The sequence below is a fragment of the Cupressus sempervirens genome, chromosome 3 (assembly GCF_028749045.1).
Source record: "Cupressus sempervirens isolate cs-2001-9-10 chromosome 3, ASM2874904v1, whole genome shotgun sequence".
NCBI lineage: Eukaryota > Viridiplantae > Streptophyta > Pinopsida > Cupressales > Cupressaceae > Cupressus > Cupressus sempervirens.
The window spans coordinates 976355507-976377937 of NC_143120.1; the positions used below are offsets into that span (position 1 = coordinate 976355507).

The 22431-nt window shown below is 33.5% G+C and overlaps 1 protein-coding gene across 2 annotated transcripts; it reads right to left on the reverse strand.

Moving 5' to 3' along the window:
- Positions 1–614: 614 nt before the first annotated feature.
- LOC149570016 (respiratory burst oxidase homolog protein F-like) lies at positions 615–6278 on the reverse strand. Of its 2 annotated transcripts, none has more exons than XM_089822677.1 (14): positions 5502–6119; positions 5221–5380; positions 4882–4930; positions 4682–4795; positions 3857–4270; positions 3345–3731; positions 3138–3233; positions 2922–3037; positions 2723–2825; positions 2550–2626; positions 1729–2014; positions 1520–1648; positions 1363–1441; positions 615–1006 (listed from the first exon to the last, which is right to left on the reverse strand). In XM_089822677.1, the coding sequence occupies exons 1-14, from the start codon at positions 6046–6048 to the stop codon at positions 894–896; spliced, it is 2670 nt and encodes an 889-aa protein (XP_089678803.1). In that variant the 5' UTR covers positions 6049–6119; the 3' UTR covers positions 615–893. The 2 variants fall into 2 exon arrangements, 1 of the variants encoding a protein (XP_089678803.1); XR_016362883.1 differs by having other exon boundaries at positions 886–1006; positions 1520–1644; positions 5502–6278.
- Between the last annotated feature and the right edge of the window lie 16153 nt (positions 6279–22431).

Here is a 22431-nt window from a genome sequence, read left to right on the forward strand (position 1 = left end):
TTATAGCTAACTTTGTGCATGTACAACACAAGTATATGAAATTGATCAATTATAGTGTCCCTCAAAAGTTTCTAATACTTAGTTTACAAATTTTGAAATCAACTAAATTCATGTTAATGCACGTTAACTATGCTCAAATATCATAAAAGTGACTCGCTGAACTATTCATATGTGATTTTACAATTGAAACCAAATTTCTTAAAAGTGAATAGTTGAGTTGTTTATATAGGATTTTATAAAATTGAACCAATTTTCTTTAAAGTGGCTAGCTGAGCTATTTATGACATTTTACAATTGAAACCAAATCTCTCTTAAAAGTGACTAGCCAAACTCTTTATACGAGATTTTACAATTGAAACCAAATTCTTAAAAATAACTAGTCGAGCAGTTTATATGGAATTTCAAAATTGTTGCTAGTCGAGCTGTTTATATCGAATTTCACAATTAAAATCAAAACTCTTAAAAGTGACTAAGTTAAGTGTTTATATGTAATTTTAAAAGTGGCTAGTCGAGCTATTTATATGGAATTTTACAATTGAAATAAAATCTCTTAAAAGCGACAAACAAAAGTGTTTATATGAAATATTAAAATTGAAAAAACAAGAACCTCAACATTGGTCTTTGAAAATAAAATAGAAATTCAATTACTTTCAAAGAATCTACAATTTACATCCCTTTTTCGACAATATTTACAAGATGGCTATTGTGATGACTATGTGGAGTTCATTGCACTCCACTAATTCAGGCGATGGTATCATATCTCCTGGCTAATCTTGGATAGTTGGAGCTTCTCTAGTGAGATTCATGAATACATACTTCTCACAAAAAATGTATATAGCCGTTCAACTTTATGCATCTAGTTTCGCAAATTTTTTTTTTTTTTTTGGTCTCCACTAGAAATTTTCTTTATGGAATTCAAACTTGGTAGTAGTGGATTTGTAATTGAAATCTTTGGCTATGGCTCTTAGTTCCTTGGCTAAAATTAATGGTCCACAATAGAAAACCCCTGCACTCACCAAAAGCCTTGTGGTTATTAGAAATATAAATGTTGAATATAAGTAATTATTGTTAGACAAAGAACATGTTCAATAGTATGGACAGTCCATTATGCATTAATAGACAAAGAGCATGTATGGTAGTTATGATTGACATTAATAGACAAAGAACATATTTGGTAGCTGTATAGATGATTCAAAGTGCATGATAGCTGTATCGTTCATTGATAGGATCCATGTGCCCTCTACTTAAATATTAAGTTCAATAGTCAAGATAAATGAAGTTTGAAAATACAAAAATTTGTGTCGAATCTAAGCAAAAGAAAAGAGACAGAGGTGTTTTAAAAGTCAAAGAAAGCACCATTACCGATTTTGGTGCCACTATGAGAAGCAGCTACGTTTGAGAAGACTTTTTTCCAATTGGGTCTTGCAAAGTGTGTTTTGACCTGAATCAAAATTAAAATTCAGTCTTTGGGAATCCACATGTTATTGATTCCTTTCTTGATTTTAAAGAAAATAGTTACCCTGGTTCCTGAAAGAATATCAACACCATCTTTGGCATGATTCAGAGCTTGTAGCATTGTAATCAGAGCGGATCTTGCATCTCCTTCTTCATAAACACTCGTCAAATAATTGTGCATTTCTATGGCTGCCTAGAATTCACATTCAGATTTTAATCAGTTTTCCTACAAAATGATCTCTCCCAGAAGAATTTGAAGTTTGTGTATGATACCTTGTGATCTAGCAGGGCAACTTCATTGAGGACGCCCTTAAACCAATCGAATGAGCCCTGTTCTCTTGTGACCCAATAGAAATGAGCGGATGTGTGATCTCTGGCCTTCTTTCTTTTATTAGAGCCACTCCATTCATTACATTGCTTCGTATTATTTAAAATGTCCTTGAGAACACTAATGAAAGGAGTAGCCCCAATTCCAAGGCCTATCAGGAGAACGACGTCATATTTCTTATAATTTTGGGCTGGAGCTCCGTAGGGTCCATCGATCCTGAGCTTCGGAAACCTGCCATTTTTAGCCGCGTGCTGTTAATTTTTATTTCTTTCAAAACTAGATTCTGTTTTTAAATCAATATATTTGTACGCTCAGCTTATTTTACTCCTCTTTTCCCTTGGCTTTTGGTATGGATATAATTGTATATTTGGGGAACATGGGCCTAATTCTGGATGATAATTTTTTTAAAAAGTTTGATACTTGGGCCTATAAACAAGGTACGTGAAAGATGCCTGAACCTTAAAAGATGAAGTACGTGATGTTGCAAGAGGCCCAAAATTAGACTTTATCTGAAGTAGCACATTTTTCAAACGCAAAGTAGTGATTGTGTAAGTCAGATTTTCTTGAAAAAAGTGGCACATTTGTAATTCGAGAAGCTATATCCAGATACAATGTAGAAGCTGGGAGAAGTTTCTCCAAGCATATTTAAAATATTCTATATAAAATATTGAATCATTTAGATTTTTTTAAGAAAAGGATTAAAACATTAAAAAAGGAGCCATTAACCGGCAATACATGTTAAAGAAATGGTGTTTTTCTTGTTTACCGTAATGTTGCGTCATTTGGTGAGACGCGCTCTGCTCTGAGAAGGCCACTCTTTCCAGCAAGAGGCGGTTTCATTATCTGCCATGATTGAAGCATTTTGTAATTAGAGCTTAAAATTAATGGAATGGAAGATTATAACGTGGGATTGATGAAAGATAAAAACTATTTTTTTACCTTTGAAAATACCGTCCTCATCTCTCGAGTCCAATCCCCAACTGTTCTGATATGCACGCTAACGTATTCATCGTCGGGAGCAGAGGTGATTGAAAATGGATGCCTATGAATGGAGGAACAATTTTAGAAAATCTGCGAACGTAATCTTTTATGCGGAATTGATCATATTTAAAACAAGCTTCTGCTTTTAAGAGCTTACCATTCGAATGGGGAAATTTTGGGGCATTGAAGAAATAAGTACATTCCACTCTTGTACTTAAAGCCCACTGGTTTAGACATGTGCAAAGCTAGAACATTTCCTGGATAAATTGCAGCCTGAAAAACGCCCAAAACAAAAATTATTACTATTATTAGTTGTAATAGCTGCTAATCTCAGACAAGGCAGTTAAAATATTGGCAGAATTAGTATACAAACCTTCAGAATATTGACGGTATATTTGCCTGCTCTGAACGTTCTTAACGTGCGTTCCCCACAGTATAGAATCAGAGGAATGGCAATATACATCCAAGTCTGCACATATAAACTATTAATAATTATGCACAGATCCTTGTATTTCATTAAATTTTTAAGCATTTATTTTAAAATTATCGAAGGATTTAACGTGAGATGAAGCATTCTTACCGTTTTACGCATCCAATCTTTGGCCAAGAAGAGGAAAATGGAGTGAACAATGAGCAGAGCGTAAACCAAGACAAAACAATGATGCGAGTACCAAAAGGCGTTAAATCCAGTTAATTTATTAAGATGCCATGGAAGCTTTACTAAATTTCTTCTGAACCAGGAGGTTGCGAGTACGAAGGCGATTGTCATCAGAACAACCATAGCAATGCCTGTTATTCCTGCTACACTTTCTAAGAAAAACTTATAATCAGGCTTTGTATTTCCGAAGTATTGCTTCAGATAAAGATTATAGTTCTCCTCGGTGCTGCCAACAATCCTTGGAAAATCACAGGCCAGATGATTCCCGACATGAAGAAGAACGCCTACAGCGATGGCTCCAGCGATTGTCTGCATGAATTTTAAGTTTAAATGCTAGATCAGGATCATTTTTATCTACAACTATTTAGGCTACTAAGCTGAATTTGAGATCTATGAGAGAAAGTATACTTCGAATTATTTTAGAGATCAAAAACCTTGTGAAAATTGATGTTGTCGTCGAAAGGAATAATGGATCCTAAGAACGTGGAGCGAAGCCATGTAGTGGTGTTCCTGCAAACGGGGAGCAAAATGAGCGCCATATTGAATTTGAGCGTCTCCGCGCTTGCTTTGGCTGTACACAAACAGTATCCCATTACTTTGAATGCTGCTTTGTTTCTGTACTGTATAAATTTCCATACGAAAAGCAGAGTCATAGCGGCGAACCAGAGAACCATCACCCATGCCCGCTGCCAATTCTCGTCCACTATATATTTGGCTCTCTGCAGTAATCTTTGTATCGGATTCTTCTTTGGAACAGCCAATGCATCTGTGAAGCTCCGATTGATGTCACTGTGACTTTCCTTACCGTAGGCCGAGCCTTGCAGCAACAGTGTTTGCAGTTGCCATAGCTGAAAAAAAAGGTTTTAAATGCAAAATTGTAAGGCTTTCACAATAGTAATATCTGGATGAGGGATTTCTGAAAAGGCTTTACATGGAAATAAGGCTTTGGAGTCCATAATACTCGGATACATCTTTTGGGAAAATAGTTTCGTAAAACTGTTATAGAAGCTCAAATTTCGTTTCTCCTCTAATGGTTCATGGAGAATATTGTTCGTTGGTGTAACCGAAGCTCTAAAAAAGGCGCCTAAATTTTTGTTTAAGCTGAAAATTAGTTTGTTATTTAGAAAATCAAAGCTCCAAATACATTATGCCAGCTGCTCACTTCTGGCTTAAAAATTAGTTATTATTTCTATGCCTCCAAAATTTAGTTGTTATTTCAGCCGAATTTTAGAAAAGCTCAGAAAATTAGTATAAGCTACCTCAATGTAGCCCCTATCGTCTGGATCCAGCTCTTCCATTATCAAAGCAGCATACTCTTCTGCTCGTTCTTTAATTCTTGAAAGCTTGTTTGCAGATGCACTCAACATGATAATCTGTGATAAAATAAGTCATTTAATAACCCCTTTGGCCAATTTTCGACGTTCATACGAAAAGATTTTCGAAGAACGGAATTTATTACCTCTTTGACTTCGTCTTCCGATATTTGTCCGTCGGCATTTTTGTCACACCTGTACAAATTTCGATCTTAATGACCTTTCGTGCTTTTCTACAAGAAATCTAAAATATGCACCAGTATTTTCAAGTACGTTGAGAAAAGTTAGAACATAAAGTTTCCAGATCCATCCTAGTGATTCGTGTCTCAGAAAGTTAAGATCCACGGGAAAAGAGCCTAAACTTTTGAGACTTCGGCTCCTGGAATCTAAAGCAAAACCTTTACGCTACTTTGCAATTCGCTGCATCCTTAATCCACAAATATTAGTATTTTTTTGCATTTAAAATTTTAACTTAATTTTCTTACATATCAAAGAAAATTTGCAGTCGAGAATCGAAGCTTTGATCGGAAATTTCCAAACAGAAATTATGAAGCTCCTCCTTATTGATCGACCGAGCATGTAAGCCCCGTCTTCGTGCCAAGGCATCAAAAAGCTCCAATGCGAACTCCTTCGAGTCTTTCATGCCTGTTTAAAAACGAAAAAATCCAATCACATAAACGAAGGAACCAAAATTCGACGTCTGAATCACATCCAATTCATGAAGCCTCACACATAACAAAACCCCAAGCCATACAACATTCATTACCAATGCAAGCCCCGAAATCAGCTCTGCAAAGCAATCCATCCAACCCAGCCAGCTTCTGAAACCGCGCTTCAACACCTTTCCAGAACACATTAAAATCCGCATATACATTCCCAAACACTTTCTCACTCGTCTTACTTATAAATCTCAACCCGTTCAAAGCATTTTCCGCTCCAGATTTCTGATGCCCGAGTAATTTGCCCTGAGGAGAAGCTCGAGGAGGCTTAGCACTCCCATTCACAGGGCTCCCAACCGACAAAACCTTAGAACCCACAAAAGTCGCAGTTTTACTCAATTTCTTCACCTCCGTCCTGACAAAATCCTGTGAAAACGTCTTCACCCTCCTGAGCTCATGTGACAAATTCTTGACCGCCTTCAATTCCTCCAAAGGCTGCCTCAATTTAGGTGAAAATAAACCGACATTCCCACTACTTTGCTTACCCAAACCATCCAACTCCTGCTCATTCAGAAGAGTATTCTGATCATTATCAACATCCACCACAATGTCTGCTTGTTGACCAGCTCGCGCCATAATTTGCTGCAACTTCATCGGCCAGTGATGAAGATCAGCTTCCTCAAACCCTAAGTCCAATGCAAAGCTCCTATTATTTGAAATTTCATATTCCGCCATGCGTATTTATCACAGCTACATTCAACACATTTGCAGAAGTTGGATGACTCGTGGCGAGATTCGATACTTGGACGCCTCAGCACCAAAACGCTTAGCTTAGTTTAGCTTCCTCCTTTCTTTCTTCATTCTTTTCCCGTTTCTTTCGCTTTAGCCGCTCATGCTAAAATTACGAGTATAATCGGTTGCGGGTAACCGACTCTGTCGGTATGCGCTGCCGATGGGAGCCCATATTAACGGCACCTGTCTGTGGCCTTCCAAGGTGTCTCTTCTTCAACTCTCTCTTATGCGATTCAGCTCATCTTAGGTGTGATTTTAAACTAGACGAGTGTTAGTTACGTTACTATCTGTTTACAGCCCATGTTTGTTTCAATTTTAAATTGTTTGTTTGCTACCACTCCTTACCCCTTTTCCATTGCCCATTGAAATTTGACTATTGATATCAGATATTGTCAAGGAAAACCAAAGCTTTCATAGAGAGTTGAGAGTAGAGGAAGAGATCCATTAGTTAGTTGTCTAGACTAATTTTACACATCTATATTTTCTAAACTAAGTCGAACTATGTCAATTTTACTCAAGAGCTTAAAGCTAAAGTTTCAGCATTTGGGTATTACAGATTTCTTTGTAGAGGTAATTAAGTGTGAAGTGGTCGACAATTGCCCACACACCCGATGCTTGTTATGTTCACCTCCCAATACCACTCACCAAAAAATATAGTACTTTTGGCACAAATGAACCAATCAGCAACGAAGAAAGCTAAAAAAGGGTCAACTATTAATACATGTGTGATTGGTTATTAGTACATGTGTTATCGGCTATTAGTACACATGTTATCATTTTTTGGGGCTTTTTAAAACTGATAATTAGGGGGTATCTATCATGAAACCCTCACAGTCATTGGACCCCTTAGCAACTATTGGATCTCTTCCCTTAATCCATTTCATTGTCTATCTTAAAATATTGAATTGATAAACATATCATTGATATGGGAGAGGGAAGTCTACTTATTCTTGATTGGATGAATGTTGGAGGAGATTGTAATATAGTTAAACATCATCAAGATTGTAATTGTTTTTGTCGTCAATATCAATGAGGGAGAGATTTTATTGTTAGAATTTTATTGAAGTAACTAATTTTACTTTTCGTCAACTATGTTATTAATTAGTTTATATGGTCCAACAAGCTATCAAAATGAAGTAGGAAATTGAGTACATTGTATTGACTTTATATTCAATTGAAAAATTCTCCTTTGAATCCTTGCGTGCAAATGCATTATTTAGTGATCTTATTTGATCATTTCTCAGGTTAAAAGTACAAAGTTGTGTCACCTTTTAGGTCGACTTATGAAAACGACTAAATTTGAGTATAAATTTCTATCTAAAAATCAATTTTGTTCAAACATATGATCTATATAAATTCATTGCAGCTAAGTTATATATGGTCTCTCACTTTTCCAATTGGAAATATCTATTAAATGCATGGTTTATACTACTTTGTATCCAATTACTAAAGAAATACAATTATTTTAGAAAATTGACATTTCAATAACTCTTACTATTTTTTATGATTTTTTTTAATAATATATAAACACCATTTTATAGACCTCAAAGTCAAGAATATTCTCTGATAGAGTTTATAGTGTTTTAATTAGATATAGTATATCGTAAGTAGAAATTTCTACAAGTACATATTTGACACTTAAGAAGATGTCAATTTTGGAAAAGAAAAAAATATTAAATCATATCAATATAAAAATAAAAATCATATGACATTCTAGAGGAAAGAGTCATCTTCCAAAATGTATAATTTTTATGTTGATTATAATAGATTTACTTTGAAAAATGTGGTGGGAGATAAAAACTATCGATTTCAGGTGAGTTGAACTTTAAATCGTTATAAAAGAGAAAATATAGGTCTAAATTAGCCAATTTTTCTTTTTGATTGTTATTCCAAATATTTATTAAAAATTATAATACTAAACTTCATACATTTCTACTCACTTCGTTAGTTCACTTTATTTTCAAATTCTAAATAATACTACCAATTTTATGTCATTGAAGGTGAACAATTATAGTTTTGTTAGCCTTTTCCTTTACAAAAGGGTGACACAGGTTTGTGCATTTATCCCTCTCTCTCTCTCTCTCTCTCTCTCTCTCTCTCTCCCCTTTACACATAAAATGGATCCTTCTTTTCAACTCCCATTCAAACTTAGCACCTCTCATTTGAAAATCATTGACCCCCCCCTATATAGAATTCCAAGATCGATCAGTTGGATAACCCCCCGAACCCCCCATCGATAAGTTGGATTGCCTGCCCCCCCCCCCGAACCCCTCCTTTATCTATCCCTCCCCCCGATGTTCTCATTTCCCTCGGACCCCCACCCCCCTTCTATTCCCAAGATCGAGGAGAACTTGTATATGAACTGCATTTGGATTGTGTGTAGCATTATTCTTCTTTATATTGGAATTGTTGTGGTGCATATGTGATATTGTATATCAATCTTTTATTGTGTGGATATTAGTTGTAAATAATTATAGATAGTTATACATGTAGATTTAGTAATGGTTGTACCTATGATGATATAATGAGATAATCATATGATTATATAGTAATTATATTCATGGTAGTTTCATTGTGTTATTATGTATGACTATATTTTATTATGTTAACCCTAATTGTAGAATGTTTATGTATGTGCTTCAACTATAATTTTCATGTCAACTATACATCTGTTTGTTGAGTGATGTTGGTACCAAATATCAACTATGATAGAAATTATTGGCAAATGATGATGTATATAATAAGTTTTGCCATTGATGTCAAAGAGCCAAGTAAAGGAGCCTATAGGTAAACAAATCTATACTATTGGCATATAGAGGACACTATCAACAAGAAGGAAGAGTTATCGAATAATGAGATGGTTATTAGAGTAAATAGGTAAGCTATTAGAAGATAGCAGCTATCGGTCAAAGAGAAAATCACTAAGAACCCAATAGAAGGAAGAGTAAGAAAAAAAATTATGGAAAGATTGAGATTAAGAAACCCTAAGATCTAAGGTTAGAATTGCATGGATCAATGAACAAGAAGTCTGATTGAGGATAAAAGGATAAAGGGAGAGAGAGAGAGAGAGAGAGAGAGAGAGAGAGAGAGAGAGAGAGAGAATATTAAGCAAATAAGTAAACTGAGAAGCAGAGAAGGATTTTTTATAGTTTGATTTAGAATAATTGAGAGGGGGGTGAATCAGTTATCCTCAAGTCCAGATGTACTAATTTAACTTTTAATCACTTCAAAAAAATTAATCAATCTCAAATACTCACTCAATCTCTATACCATATCATCAGCAATTTAACATTTCATGCAATATCTCAACCCTTAGTCTCTATATGTGTCGATTGTCAGTAAAAAAACTACTATAGAATATAACATGCAAAAAAATAACATCCACACATGAAAATAACACTTTGACACCATGATTTAATGTGAAAACCCAATTTGAGAAAAACCACCAAGTAACATGCTACCAACTTCTCACTCTACTGAAGTGATCTCGATTAAGAGCCAACCCTATTAAAGGTTATACAACACATTGTTAAATGTGACCCTATTAAAGGATTTAATCACCCTATAAGGAGTGGCCTTGTTAGAGGACTTTAGAACATTCCATTATCTAATGTCACTTTGATTAAAAGATTGACAAAATGATAATTAGGCTAACCTTGATTAAAGAATTTTGGACTAATACAATGGTTAGAATGTAACAATAAGTTTGATCTGTAAAATACAACTCACTTTGCAAATTTAAATCTTGATTCACTTATCTATTGGTTCATTGGCTAGCCTCCATTAACATCTCCATTACTAATCTGCTTGGCATCTCCTCAAGCAATCACTCTTCACACTTCACCTCTATTTTTCTCCTCTTCACAACTTCTCCTTAAGACTGCAAATGAACCATGAACCAACTTTTAAATTCATTCCTTATGCCTCCTTCAATAGGTAATATCAATTTTTTTCTCTTAAACATCACCGTTGATCTTAGGGTTAGGTCAGATTCATCAAACCTTTCCATCTTTTTGTTCTCTTTCTTCTTCTAGAAACTTTTGATTGAATCCTTTCCTTTGATCATGTAATAAACTCTCCTCATGCATTATAATATGCCAACTCATCATTGCTTATCTTCCACTTGCTTTGACCAATTCAAAATTCCATCTATGTCAGCCTCAAAATCAAAACTTTCTCAAAACGTAACTTTTAATGTCACTTGACAATCATTGTGTTCTTCATCCCAGTCATTACTATGTAGCTCAACAATCACTATACTTTCTTACTCAATATCAACATGCTTTCTTGACCATTACTACACTCATTCATACATTTTCTTAGAAATAACTAACATTAGGCTTGAACTATTTCATTCATCTTCTACTTAAGTTCCTTAATCATTTGCTTCAGCTCCTTTATTGATTTTACAACACTGATACTCAGTCAATCTTATCCTTATGACTTGTTTCAACTCTTAACTTTATCCAACTGTCTTCTTTACCTCATGTATTGGTTGAACAACACATTATCTTGTCAAGGAATAACTTATCAAGTGCCCATTGTATTTCTGTGATACTTAACACATCTCAACTCAACCTCACACTAGGTCATCTCATGATATATCTTCTTTTCAAATCATCTTCATCAATCAAATGATATGACACTCTACACTATTAGTAAATATCTATCTAGTAGCTTTGACACTCTATCGTACCAATAAGTTTGATATTAATGACAACATAACAATTGCTCCAATTGTAGTTTCCAACAATCTCCCTCTTTGGTAGTGATGGAAACACCAGTCATACTTCACTAGTTACCATGCAATCCAAAAATATTCAATATTTTACTGTTAGCTCCCTCTATGTCTATGTTCTCCCTTTCTTAGTTTCATTTTGAATCTCATCCATGCAAGATCAGGATGCTCCCTCTATCAATTCAGTACACATTCTTTTACTGTAGCAAACTTAACATAGGTTCAACAACATATATCATTCTCTCTGATCTTACCAGAAATATTCTCCCTCTCTATATGTATCAATATTGTATGGTAACTCAATGTCATATTCCCTCTCTTAGTTGATCAATGTTGTATGGTAACTTGATAATACTTTCACTCCCTCTTTGAAAATAATGCCAAAGACATACCATACACACATCATCATGTTACTAATTTGATTGATTTAGAAATGTCATCTCAACATTAACTCATTGTAGCTTCTTCTACGCATATGTCAGTTCCTTGATTTCCCTTTTAACAACTTTAGGCAGCTCCTAAAGTGTGACCTCCTACATCAATCTATAAGATATTCTTCTCATAAAAATTGATGCAATGCAACATCTCTGCTTAGTTTTCTTTAGGTAGGGGGATGACCCCTAACTTTCCTCTTAGATACTCAAATGTTTCCTTAGGTAGTGCCTTAGAAAATATGCCAACTAACTACTCCTTCATGTTTATATTTTTGAGTCTTGCATCTTTGTCTTGTACCAACTCTCTCAAGTAATGATACTTGATGTCAATATGATTAGTCTTTGTATGCATTACAAGGGTCTTTGATATGTTTATAGCACTTGTGTTATCACAATAAATCACAATAGGTTCAGTGCTCTCTTCCTTCATGCCTTTCAACAATTGCTTGATCCATACAATGTTTGAACAATTTACTGTTGCAACAACATATTCAACCTATGTTGTAGACTGTGAAATACAATTTCACTTCTTGCTTTTCCATGAAATCAATCTTCTTCCCAAGAAGAATAATCATCCACTTGTGCTCTTTCTGACATCAACATTTCTTGCCCAATCAATGTCTGCGTAAAATTTCAATTCAAATTTATCACTTGTCTTATATCATAGGCCATGGTCTTATGTTTTGTTTAGGTATCTCAATATCTTTTTTACTTTCATCCTATGATTTTCTTTGGGAATAGCAGAGAATCTAGCAACAATTCCAATAGGTAATGCAAGCTCAGGTCTTCTATGTACAATATATTGTAGTTTCTCAATCATTGACATATACAATGTTTGACTCACCTTAGCAGAATTGTCATTCTTTGACAATTTGTGTCCAATCAGCATTCATGTTCCAACTAGTCTTGAGTCTTCCATACCAAAATTCTTCAAGTTTTCTTTGATATTCTTTGATTGTGTAACGCCCCGCCAAGGGATCCAAAAGAATTAACCTAAAATTTTACTAAGTTTTCCAAACAATTTTTTTTTAATCATGAAAGATAAACCATTCATATTAAACACATAGTAGCGGAAGTAATAACATACATACAACTAAAAACATTCATAACAAGTTACATTCCTTAAGGATCCCAAGACGTTGAGTCACATTTGATCTAATTAATACTAAGTCTAACCACTACCACATCCACATGAAAGAATAAATAGAAAGTCCAATGTCCATAATATACATTTGTTTCGAATGCCTCTTGGCAACTAAATGTGAGATGCTCAATCATCCACTATACATGACACAGGGTATGAAAGGCTTAAAAGAATATACATGTGTGAAAATGAAGTACATCATCCTATTCTAATCCATGATGTAAGTGCAATAAAGTAAATGAAACCAAATTCCATACATGATACATCATCATAGAAGATATATACATCTATCATAAAAGATAACCATATATCATAAAACACAATTAACTAAGTGCATGGTTCCTCCCAACCGTAAATAGCATCATTAAACCATCATAGGTCCTAGCCATCCCTCCGTGCGTAACATCCCAAGTCACTGAAGAGATCATCGGTATTATCATAGTAGGGTCATCACTCCTAAAACATACTGCATCATATGCAAAAAGCAATCTAACATGCTACAACATATGCATCAGAAATCTAATCATGCAAAATAAGGCATAAGATAAGTAAACAACATCATCTATCATATGCTAATCATCAATATAAGGATACATGTCCATCATCATAATCCAAGAATAGAATGAAGATAAATACCAAGCAAGAATACTTCAGCCACGGTGTCTCAAACGGATCTCAAATGGTAAGAGTGAAAAAGCACTACCACCTGACCAGGTGGAGCCTAAATGGTCCACTCCCACCGTGCTGAGGAGATAGTCTCAAGTCCCAAACAGGCTAACAATCACATATCACAAGATAGTAAATCACATAACACAAGTACTCTCTAAGTCTAGAAATCCTAAAAGTATACTAACTCAAAGGTTCCAACACAAACTGACATCTAATCCCAAAGGCACAACAAAGACATGTAGGAAACCTAATATGCAATTGGGAAAGTGTCATCGCACGGATCACGCTAGAGTTACCCTGGCAGTCTCTCAATAGACCCCGACCCCCTAGTGATCCCTATGTGGCCACTAGTATCCTCTCGTACTGACAAGGCATACTACGGAATGCAAGGTCGCAACCAAGCGTTCTCTCTACTCCCATCCTAGTCTGTACTAGCACTCAAGGCATGGGCAAGAACATACAATTATCTAGGTTCATTTAATCTCCATTTAGTGTAAATGTTTTCACTTATTAAAAAAACTTACAATGAGTTACCCTGGCAGCCACTTAGGGCCCCAGCCCCCATTGCAAGCCACTTCTCGACACTACAAGTAGATAACCTACCCTAAGCTCATCGAATCATAAATCAAAAAATCACCACAATCCTATACAAGCAACTGGAAAAATACCAAAAGATAATCTACAATAAGAACATGAAATCTCCATGAGCAAAAAGAAAAGCATCCATAGATAATCATGACCACAACAGTTCTCTATTGGCAACTGAAGGTATCATTGATAATCACAATAGTCATAACCAAAAAGTATTCTCAAAGTAATACTGATCGAAGACTCCAAAAATGGTCGAGACAAAACATGTCACAACATGACATCATCAAGATCAAAACAAACACTTTAGTCCCATTAAGGCGACTGGAAAGTAATCCAAGTATAACTGATCGATGACTCAAAAATGGTTATGTCAAGTATCTCAAATGCATACACCTTAGCTTCACACAAGAAGACTAGAAAGCAATAACAATCAGTAAATACAAACATCTCATAAAGCATACCATCACATTACCATGGTTGGATTTTAAAAAGATTGAGACCAAATAACATCAACATGCCATCACATTTTCATAACTCCCAAGCCTCTAGTAAACATCCTAACTAGTCAACACTCTAGGACCACCCAAACCCCAAAAAGAACAAGATACAAACACATATTTTAGTTTGCTTTCGCAATCACATGATTAAGCCAAATATTAGATTTCAATTTTCATTTCAAGTATACTTCAAGTGTATAAGATTCTTCGATTAATCTCCTAGGTTAAACATAGAATTATCCCTCCATTAATTTAAAATGATTTTTTAAAAATAACTGAAGAATAATTATTTACTTATTTAAATCATTGAACTAGTTCCCATTGACTTTTAGATAAAATCATTCACATTATTCAAAACATTAGAATAATACTTAACAACTTTCAAATAATTAGTTTACAATTTCCTTTAAACACTCCAAGGACAATCATTTATTTAAAATAATCCTCATTGATTTGAAGTAAAATCAATCTCATTAATAATTCAATTATTTAATTCCACTTATTAATATCTCTTTTCTTTTAATTTGCCCTCATTTAAAAATCCATTTACTTAAATTGACTAATAATTAATAACACTTCTTCCACTATTAACTAGTCTTAATTTAATTTAATTTAATTAGATTAGTTAACAAATCATATAAAACTAATTCATAATGATGTAGGGCTATCAAAGTTTCATACAATACCAAATTAAATTCTCTGCAAAGTCCTAGCTTGCTGCCGTAAGGGCACAGTCCACTTTTTGTATTGAAAAGACTTCTCATTTGGATAAAATCTTGAGTATAAATGTCTTAGATCTATGTTGGTTTATTTTTTTATTCATTGCATGCTTTGATAGATTATTTTTGTGAAGTTTAAGCACAAAGAACTCCTGGTAATGGAAAATGGAGGAATGACTGTCATTGAATAAAATAGTCCAAGTACAGGGGCCCTATCTCCCTAATGAATTGTTGGATCGAGCTAAATTTGAAATATGTTGGAGAGGGCCAAGTTGCACCACATCTGACTGGAGCGATCGAATAAATTTGGTCTAGATAAAAAGTTATGAATGTCTCTATTCGGGTCTATGTAAGGGACAGCGACAGGGCAGTTTGTGATGAATTTCCTTCATAAATAAAACTAGAGTTTCCTAATGTTTCTTTGTAACCAAATAAAAATTAACATACATATCTAGATTCCAATTTCAAGATTGAAGATTCGTTCATGGAGTATATTCAGACACATATAACAGACACGATGAAGACAGGAAGAGAAAGAGTGCAAATGGAATATGTGAAAATCACAAGTGCACCTAGATACTTATGCTAATTTTCTATGCCTCAGAAGTCCATAGTAAAATCTCTTCCTTCTCCAACATTCGCCATTCCTCCAAGAATCAAACCAACTAAAACCCCCAAGTGACTAGAAGTGCTTGTAGAAGCATATGAGCATGTAGAAGCATATGAGCTTCTCGAATGCATGTAAGCTTGTCCATACACACTAGGAGAGCCTCTATATAAAGGCCTCTAAGATGCATCTAGAATGTGTCTAGAAAGAACTAAGAGATAAGCATGACAACTAAGCACATAACTTTCACAATAAGAAGATAAACATGATGAGGTGTCTAGAATGTTGTAGACACCATGTGCTCAAATAATGTGCTAACTCCTAAGTGTAGACAACATGTGCATAATTAGAGTGCAAACTCTTGTGTTGTCAACATGACAACTCCCAAGAGCTCGCATACTCCTATGTGAATAAATATAATGCACATTAATTTATTAAATATTCGCTTTATTTATTTTTATTAATTTATTAATTTTAAATCTCATGCACTTACTTTAATAAATCCACTTGTTTTATCTTAATATATTTTAATCACATGCACGCATCATGCAATCTAGAATCTTTTAATAATTTTAATATTTTTTCCACTTTTAAATTTATTTTTTGAAACTTAATTGATAAAATATTTACTAACTTAAATAATAATAATATTATTTAACATTTATTTAAAATGAACTCTAAATATATTATTATTAAAATAAATATTGTCACGTTCCAAATTTAAACTTATAACTTTCATCTCCAAATTAATTCTTTTTATTTAATTAATTTCTCAATTAATTAAATAAAATAAATATTAAAATATCATATTAATTTTCTATTGAATTAAACCATTAATTAAATCTTTTAATTAGACTTAATTAATAGAAAATACATCAAAGACTCATAAAATAAAATATGAAAACCCATCATAGCAAAACACATACAAAATCAAACCAAGGGTTAATATCATGAATTACTTCATTCGACGCATTCGGAGGGTACTCAACTCAGATATTTGTCCTAATTTTCAATTAGGACAAATGGCTTAAAGGGTTGGAATTTGGACTTGAGAATTTTATCTCCCCTCTCTTACCATTGAGATAATGCAATAGGGTACGCTCATACTGGCAATTCAAGAAAGTCGATACCTATACCTATAACCTGCATAAAATTCATGCATGTACAAGCACAATATATACTAAGATAAATAGGCAATGGAAGGAAGTGGTGCATCGTGTAGATCCCAAGTAGCAGGTGACTACGACTCCCTTCCTTAACCACATCAGAAATGCCATACATAAAGAAAAAAAACACACACACCATACACATGCAAGTAGTATCCATAAGGAAACACATATGATAATAAATCATCTAACTAATCATCATTAACAACTACAAATATTGTAATAATCATCATACATACATGAAATATAAAGTACCAAGTAATCTCATCATATATCAACTGAATCTAAAACAATATCTGATAATCTCAAAATAATGTTACTAATAATCATCAACATAAAACTAGCCCTAAAAGAGTTCGGCAATGATAACAAAAATGCGACCTAGGGGCAGGCACTACATCCACCCCCCCTAGAATTAGGTTTACTCCTGGAAGCCTAAATAAAAGATAATACTGAAGAGCTCATTGTACAAGTCCCATTGAACTCTTTCCCCCCATAAGAGGATATGACTCCACTGAGAACACTACAATACACTTAGAGCAATATGATTATGGTTTAATGATAAACCAAAAACCAAATTGTTCCAACATTCGTTCTTTTAACAAATACTGAAATATATTACTCCAAACAAAGGATCAACATAATGCTTGCAAAGATGATCAAAGGCATAGATGAAAGATACATGATTTGAAAACGGAATAACTTTCAATTTTTTAGTTTTGCTCATGTTTAGGTTTTAGTATAATTTCAGGTTTGAAACCTAAGTGTTCAAGTATGAAAAAAATATGCAAGTAACAGTTTAAGTTTTCAGTTCAACTAGTTTCAAGTTTTAGTTTGAAAGAGATACACATGATAGTTTAAATTTTTTTTGTTCTATTCAACTAGTTAACACTAGTGGTATTCAAATATACCCAGAGCTCCCAATGTTGAAATTCGGGCTCTGATAGATTGAGTGATGAAAATACCTTTATTCATCTGATAAACTTGCAAACTAACAAAGAATTTAATCTCTCCTAACATTGACATTTTAAACTCCTTTTTCATTTGATAAGAAAATGACTTTCTTTGAGTCCTTTCCTCCAAATATGATGTCATCAAAAATAAATTTAGCTAACAATATCTTATTTTCAGCTTCACTTTTCAGATATAGATTGTTGTTGTCATTAGTTCTTGCAAAACCAATTTATACCAAATAATTGTGTAACCTTTCATACCATGCTCTAGGGGCTTGTTTCAAACCATATAAATCTTTATGTAACTTACATAGCATATTCCTTTTATTTGGATCAACAAATCCTTCAAGTTGTTCAATGCAGACTTCTTCTTCTAGAATTATATTCACAAATGTATATTTTGCATCCATTTAGTGCACTTTGAATTCTTTGCTAGCAACATATGCAAGAAAATTCTTCACTCCTTCCAACCTTGCAACTGTGAAAAAAATTTCATCATAGTCAACCCCTTGCTCTTGTGCATATCCCTTACAAACTAGTTTTTCCTTGTTCCTTGTGACTTCATCTTTCTCATTTAGCTTGTTTCTAAGCACCCACTCAGTACCAATCACATTCTTATCTTTGGGTCTCGGTACCAATGTCCATGTTTTGTTCTTCTCAATTTGCTCAATTTCTTCATTCATTTTCTTATCCAATTTTCATTCTCCAAAGCATCTTTTGTTAGAGTAATAAGATATTGCCTTATTAATTAAATTATTTTAATTTAATTATTAATCCACTTATTATCTCTAGTTTACTTAAGCTAAACTTTAGGCATATAATAATTAATTATTTTATTAATTATTATCATGAAACCTAGGTTTTACTTGTTAGGGTTTTGATCTCCTTTTATAAGGATTGATCTCTTTGTAATTTATTCATTCATTTTTATAATAGCAATCTCCTTTTTGCTCATCAAGAATGTCTCATCTGGGGATCTAGGAACTCCAACCTCTACAATTTTTTTCTTCTCTCTATTTGTGATAAGTGTTTGCGTGCAAGTGATTCTTGGGAGTTGTGGCATTGATATTTCATCAACTTCAACATCTTTGACAAATTTAGGTTCAAATTCACATAATAAGCATGTGTTATTCTTCAATCTTCTTCTTCTCACGACTCTTGAATCTTTATCTCCAATAATTTGATTTGGCTCCTGATGTCTTCTCACATACTTTTCCAATACATGTCCAAGTTTGGGTTCCTCTTGTTGTTGTTCACTAGATTCTACATGTTCAACATCCTATGTTGTCTCTAGCTGCAACTTGGCTTTCTCTATCTACTGGTTGCCAATCACAGTCTGTGACTCAGCTCCTATAGCCTAATGCTTGGCAGATTGATGATGCTCAACAAAGTTTTTTGTAGAATCTTAATAGTATCTGGCTGTTGATGCTCAACAACCACCTTTTCTGGTTTAGGTAAGGTTCTAGGTTCACCTTAAAAGATGTAGACAAACTTTCTACAATCGTTAGGTTCTTTCTTGCATTCTTCTTCATTTTTCTCTACAAATTCATCAACTCTAACATTTGCACTTTCCACAATTGTGTTAGTATTATAATTCAAATACTTATAAGCTTTTCTCTTCTAGTGGAATAACCTAGGATATACCTTCATCACTTTTTGTATCAAGTTCACCTTTCCTTGCATATTTCAATATGTAACATTTTCTTCCAAAGACTTTAAAATAATTCACAATTGGTGCATATCCATACTAGAGTTCAAAAGGTGTTTTATTTGTTCCTTTCTTCAGTTGAACTTAGCTCAAAGTGTAGACTATGGTGCTAACTTCCTCTCTCCAATTCTTCTATGAAATATTATTCTCCATCATCATTATTCTTGTGCAATCCATATTTGATCTATTTTGTCTCTCATCTATACAATTCTGTGGTGGTGTCCTTGGTGCACTCATTTGCCTCTTGATTCCTTTATCATTGCAAAATATGTTAAAATCACCTAAAATGAATTCATCACCTCTGTCTGGTCTCAAAAATTTCAAACTCTTACCTATTCCTTTCTCAACTCTAGCCAAATACCACTTAAACATTTGAATTGCATCAATTTGTTCTTTAAGAACACTACAACATTTGGGGTCAAATTACAATGACAAATTGTGACATTAGTGTGATTTGTTTATGATTTTTAGGTTTTTTTTCCAAGTGTCCTTGACACTATCATTATATCAATGTTAGTGTCATAATTGTGATGACTACCTAGTGATTCTAAACAAAAAAAGGGGAAAACATGGCATTAATCATTCCCCATTTTAACAATTGTGGAGAGCTATGCATGAAAGAGTGTGGAGAGCTCTGAACAAGGGTGGAGATCAGTTGTGAAAGAGTATGGAGAGATATGAATGAGGGTGGAGATCAATTTCCTAGACGTGCATGTGCTCTGCATTTCATTTCTATGCCATGCTCTTGCTCTGTGATTTTCTTTCCGTGTCACATCCTTGTGATCTCCATGCCCTTGCTCTACATTCTTCATATACAAAAGATTGAGGAGTCTCTAATTGGTAGGTGTCTTTGCATTCTCCCTACACAAAACATTAACAATTTGCAAAACCATACAATTTTAGAGCGAATCTTTCAGGTTCAAGTGGAGATGTAATTTACATACAGTAAACATCACAATAATATGTGAGAGGATAATGATATTTTTTTTGGAGCTTCCTTTTACTTAATGCACATATACATTCTAATTAAACCCTAAGTTGAGCAAATAATATACTTAATGCAAGTCATTTCGAGATTTATTTTATTTTATCTGGCTTAGTGAATTGTGGTTGGATTCGGTACATTTAAAAAATGTTAGTTTCTTTCAGGCCAACCAGAACCGTAATGCCAAGTATTAGCTAGAATATTCTTTTATCTTTGATTCATGGCAATAATCACTTAGTTATCTTGGAGATTAGCATAGCAATTCCTTGCATCCATGTTTAGTTTGCTTGAATATTCAACTCCAGTATTTTGTTGCATTGAATGAATTGTTAGTATCAACCCCAAGCAATGCAAGATTGATTATGCAGAGCCAACTCCAAATATGAGAAAAGGGACAGCAATTTGTTAAATTTATTTTAGGAATAATCCATGTTTGAGAAATTTATCTTGAAGCTTGCATAGACAAACCATCCTTGAGCTTTGTTGAGCACCTCAAATAAGTTCACTTTTTTTTAGTTGTTAATAATTTTTGAAGCCACTATTTTTTTATATGAAACAACATATAGAAGGTTGTAGTCATGCTTGTTTGATTTGTGTCTACGTTGATATGTGTAAATGTAGGATTAGTGTGTGTGTTAAATGTTTGTTGATTAAATAGAGGCATGTTGTTGAGGTATATTTTTTTCTATTTAGAACATACATCAAAGAATGAGAGAGATGATACGTACTTGACAACTAATGAAGCACATCAACTAGCTCTTTTTTGTAGGTTATTGTTACTAGAATTCAGTCATTTTCTCCAAATCTATAATTCATGTTAAATAATTTCAAATTTATTGTAAATATAACCTCCAAAACATTTAGTCATTTGTTTAATTAGATCCAACCCTCTAGAAAAAAAAAAACACTTGACTACATATTTGAAACACAAGTGACACTTCTATTTGTTACTTATACAAACACATCTTATGGTGAATTCTAAATCATTTTATGAAAAAAACTAACTTCATTAATCCAAAACCAATAGCATCTCAATATCATCACAATAAAGGTACAACCACATGATTCAAAAACTTGTAACTAAACCCAAATACCTCATCTTCAATAGTCTAGTGACTTAGATTTATTCTCATCAAAATATCAATGCTTTGAATATTCTATTTTTGCACTAGCACACCCAAAAGAATATATCTACATATACAACTCACTCAAATACTTTATGAGTTACATAGTTAATTTTATATTGGAATATTATTCCTTCAAAGGGTTTCATCTATGGTTCATCTTAAAGCATATTCATAACAATAATTTGAGGCTCTAGAAACATAGAATATGATTTCTAGCTACAATTCAACTATTTTCCTTAGCACATGTGATGCTAATTCAACTTAATTATGTCTTACCATACTAATTTATCTCTTCAAAGAAAAACTCTAGACTTTCAATTGCTCTTCAAGTTCAATGTTTTTCTACATTTGGAATGCATGCATCCAATGTAGTAATGTACTCAACCAATACTTATAACTACCACTTTGAATTGGCACTAGTTACAATGAATCCAATCTGGGTGTATCATGAAACCACACAAGTTGACCCTAGAGGTAATTTCCTTGGCAATTTACCTCCACATCAACCAACAATAATACCAATCATCTCATGCATCTAATAAATGTCTTTCACCTCTTCTCTAACAATATGAAACTTTGGCTTTAATATCAAATCATGGGGAGATAGAGCATGTAGAATAGATTAAGTAGATAAAATATAAAGGGTGTTTCCTTCAAAATATTTTCATTGCACTTACTTCTCATTCATTGATAATATTTGGTTTGATACATAATATTTTGTCTTGGCCACTTGCATACTATGACAAAGGGTAACACCAACTTTACCAACTTATAACCAAAAACATAACAACATGGAAATAAAAAGAAGATAAAATATTTTACAAAGAATACATTAATACTTGAGAATCCTTACAAATTATCCAAGATGAGAGAACTCTAATTTCTTACAATATGAGAAAGCTTCCAA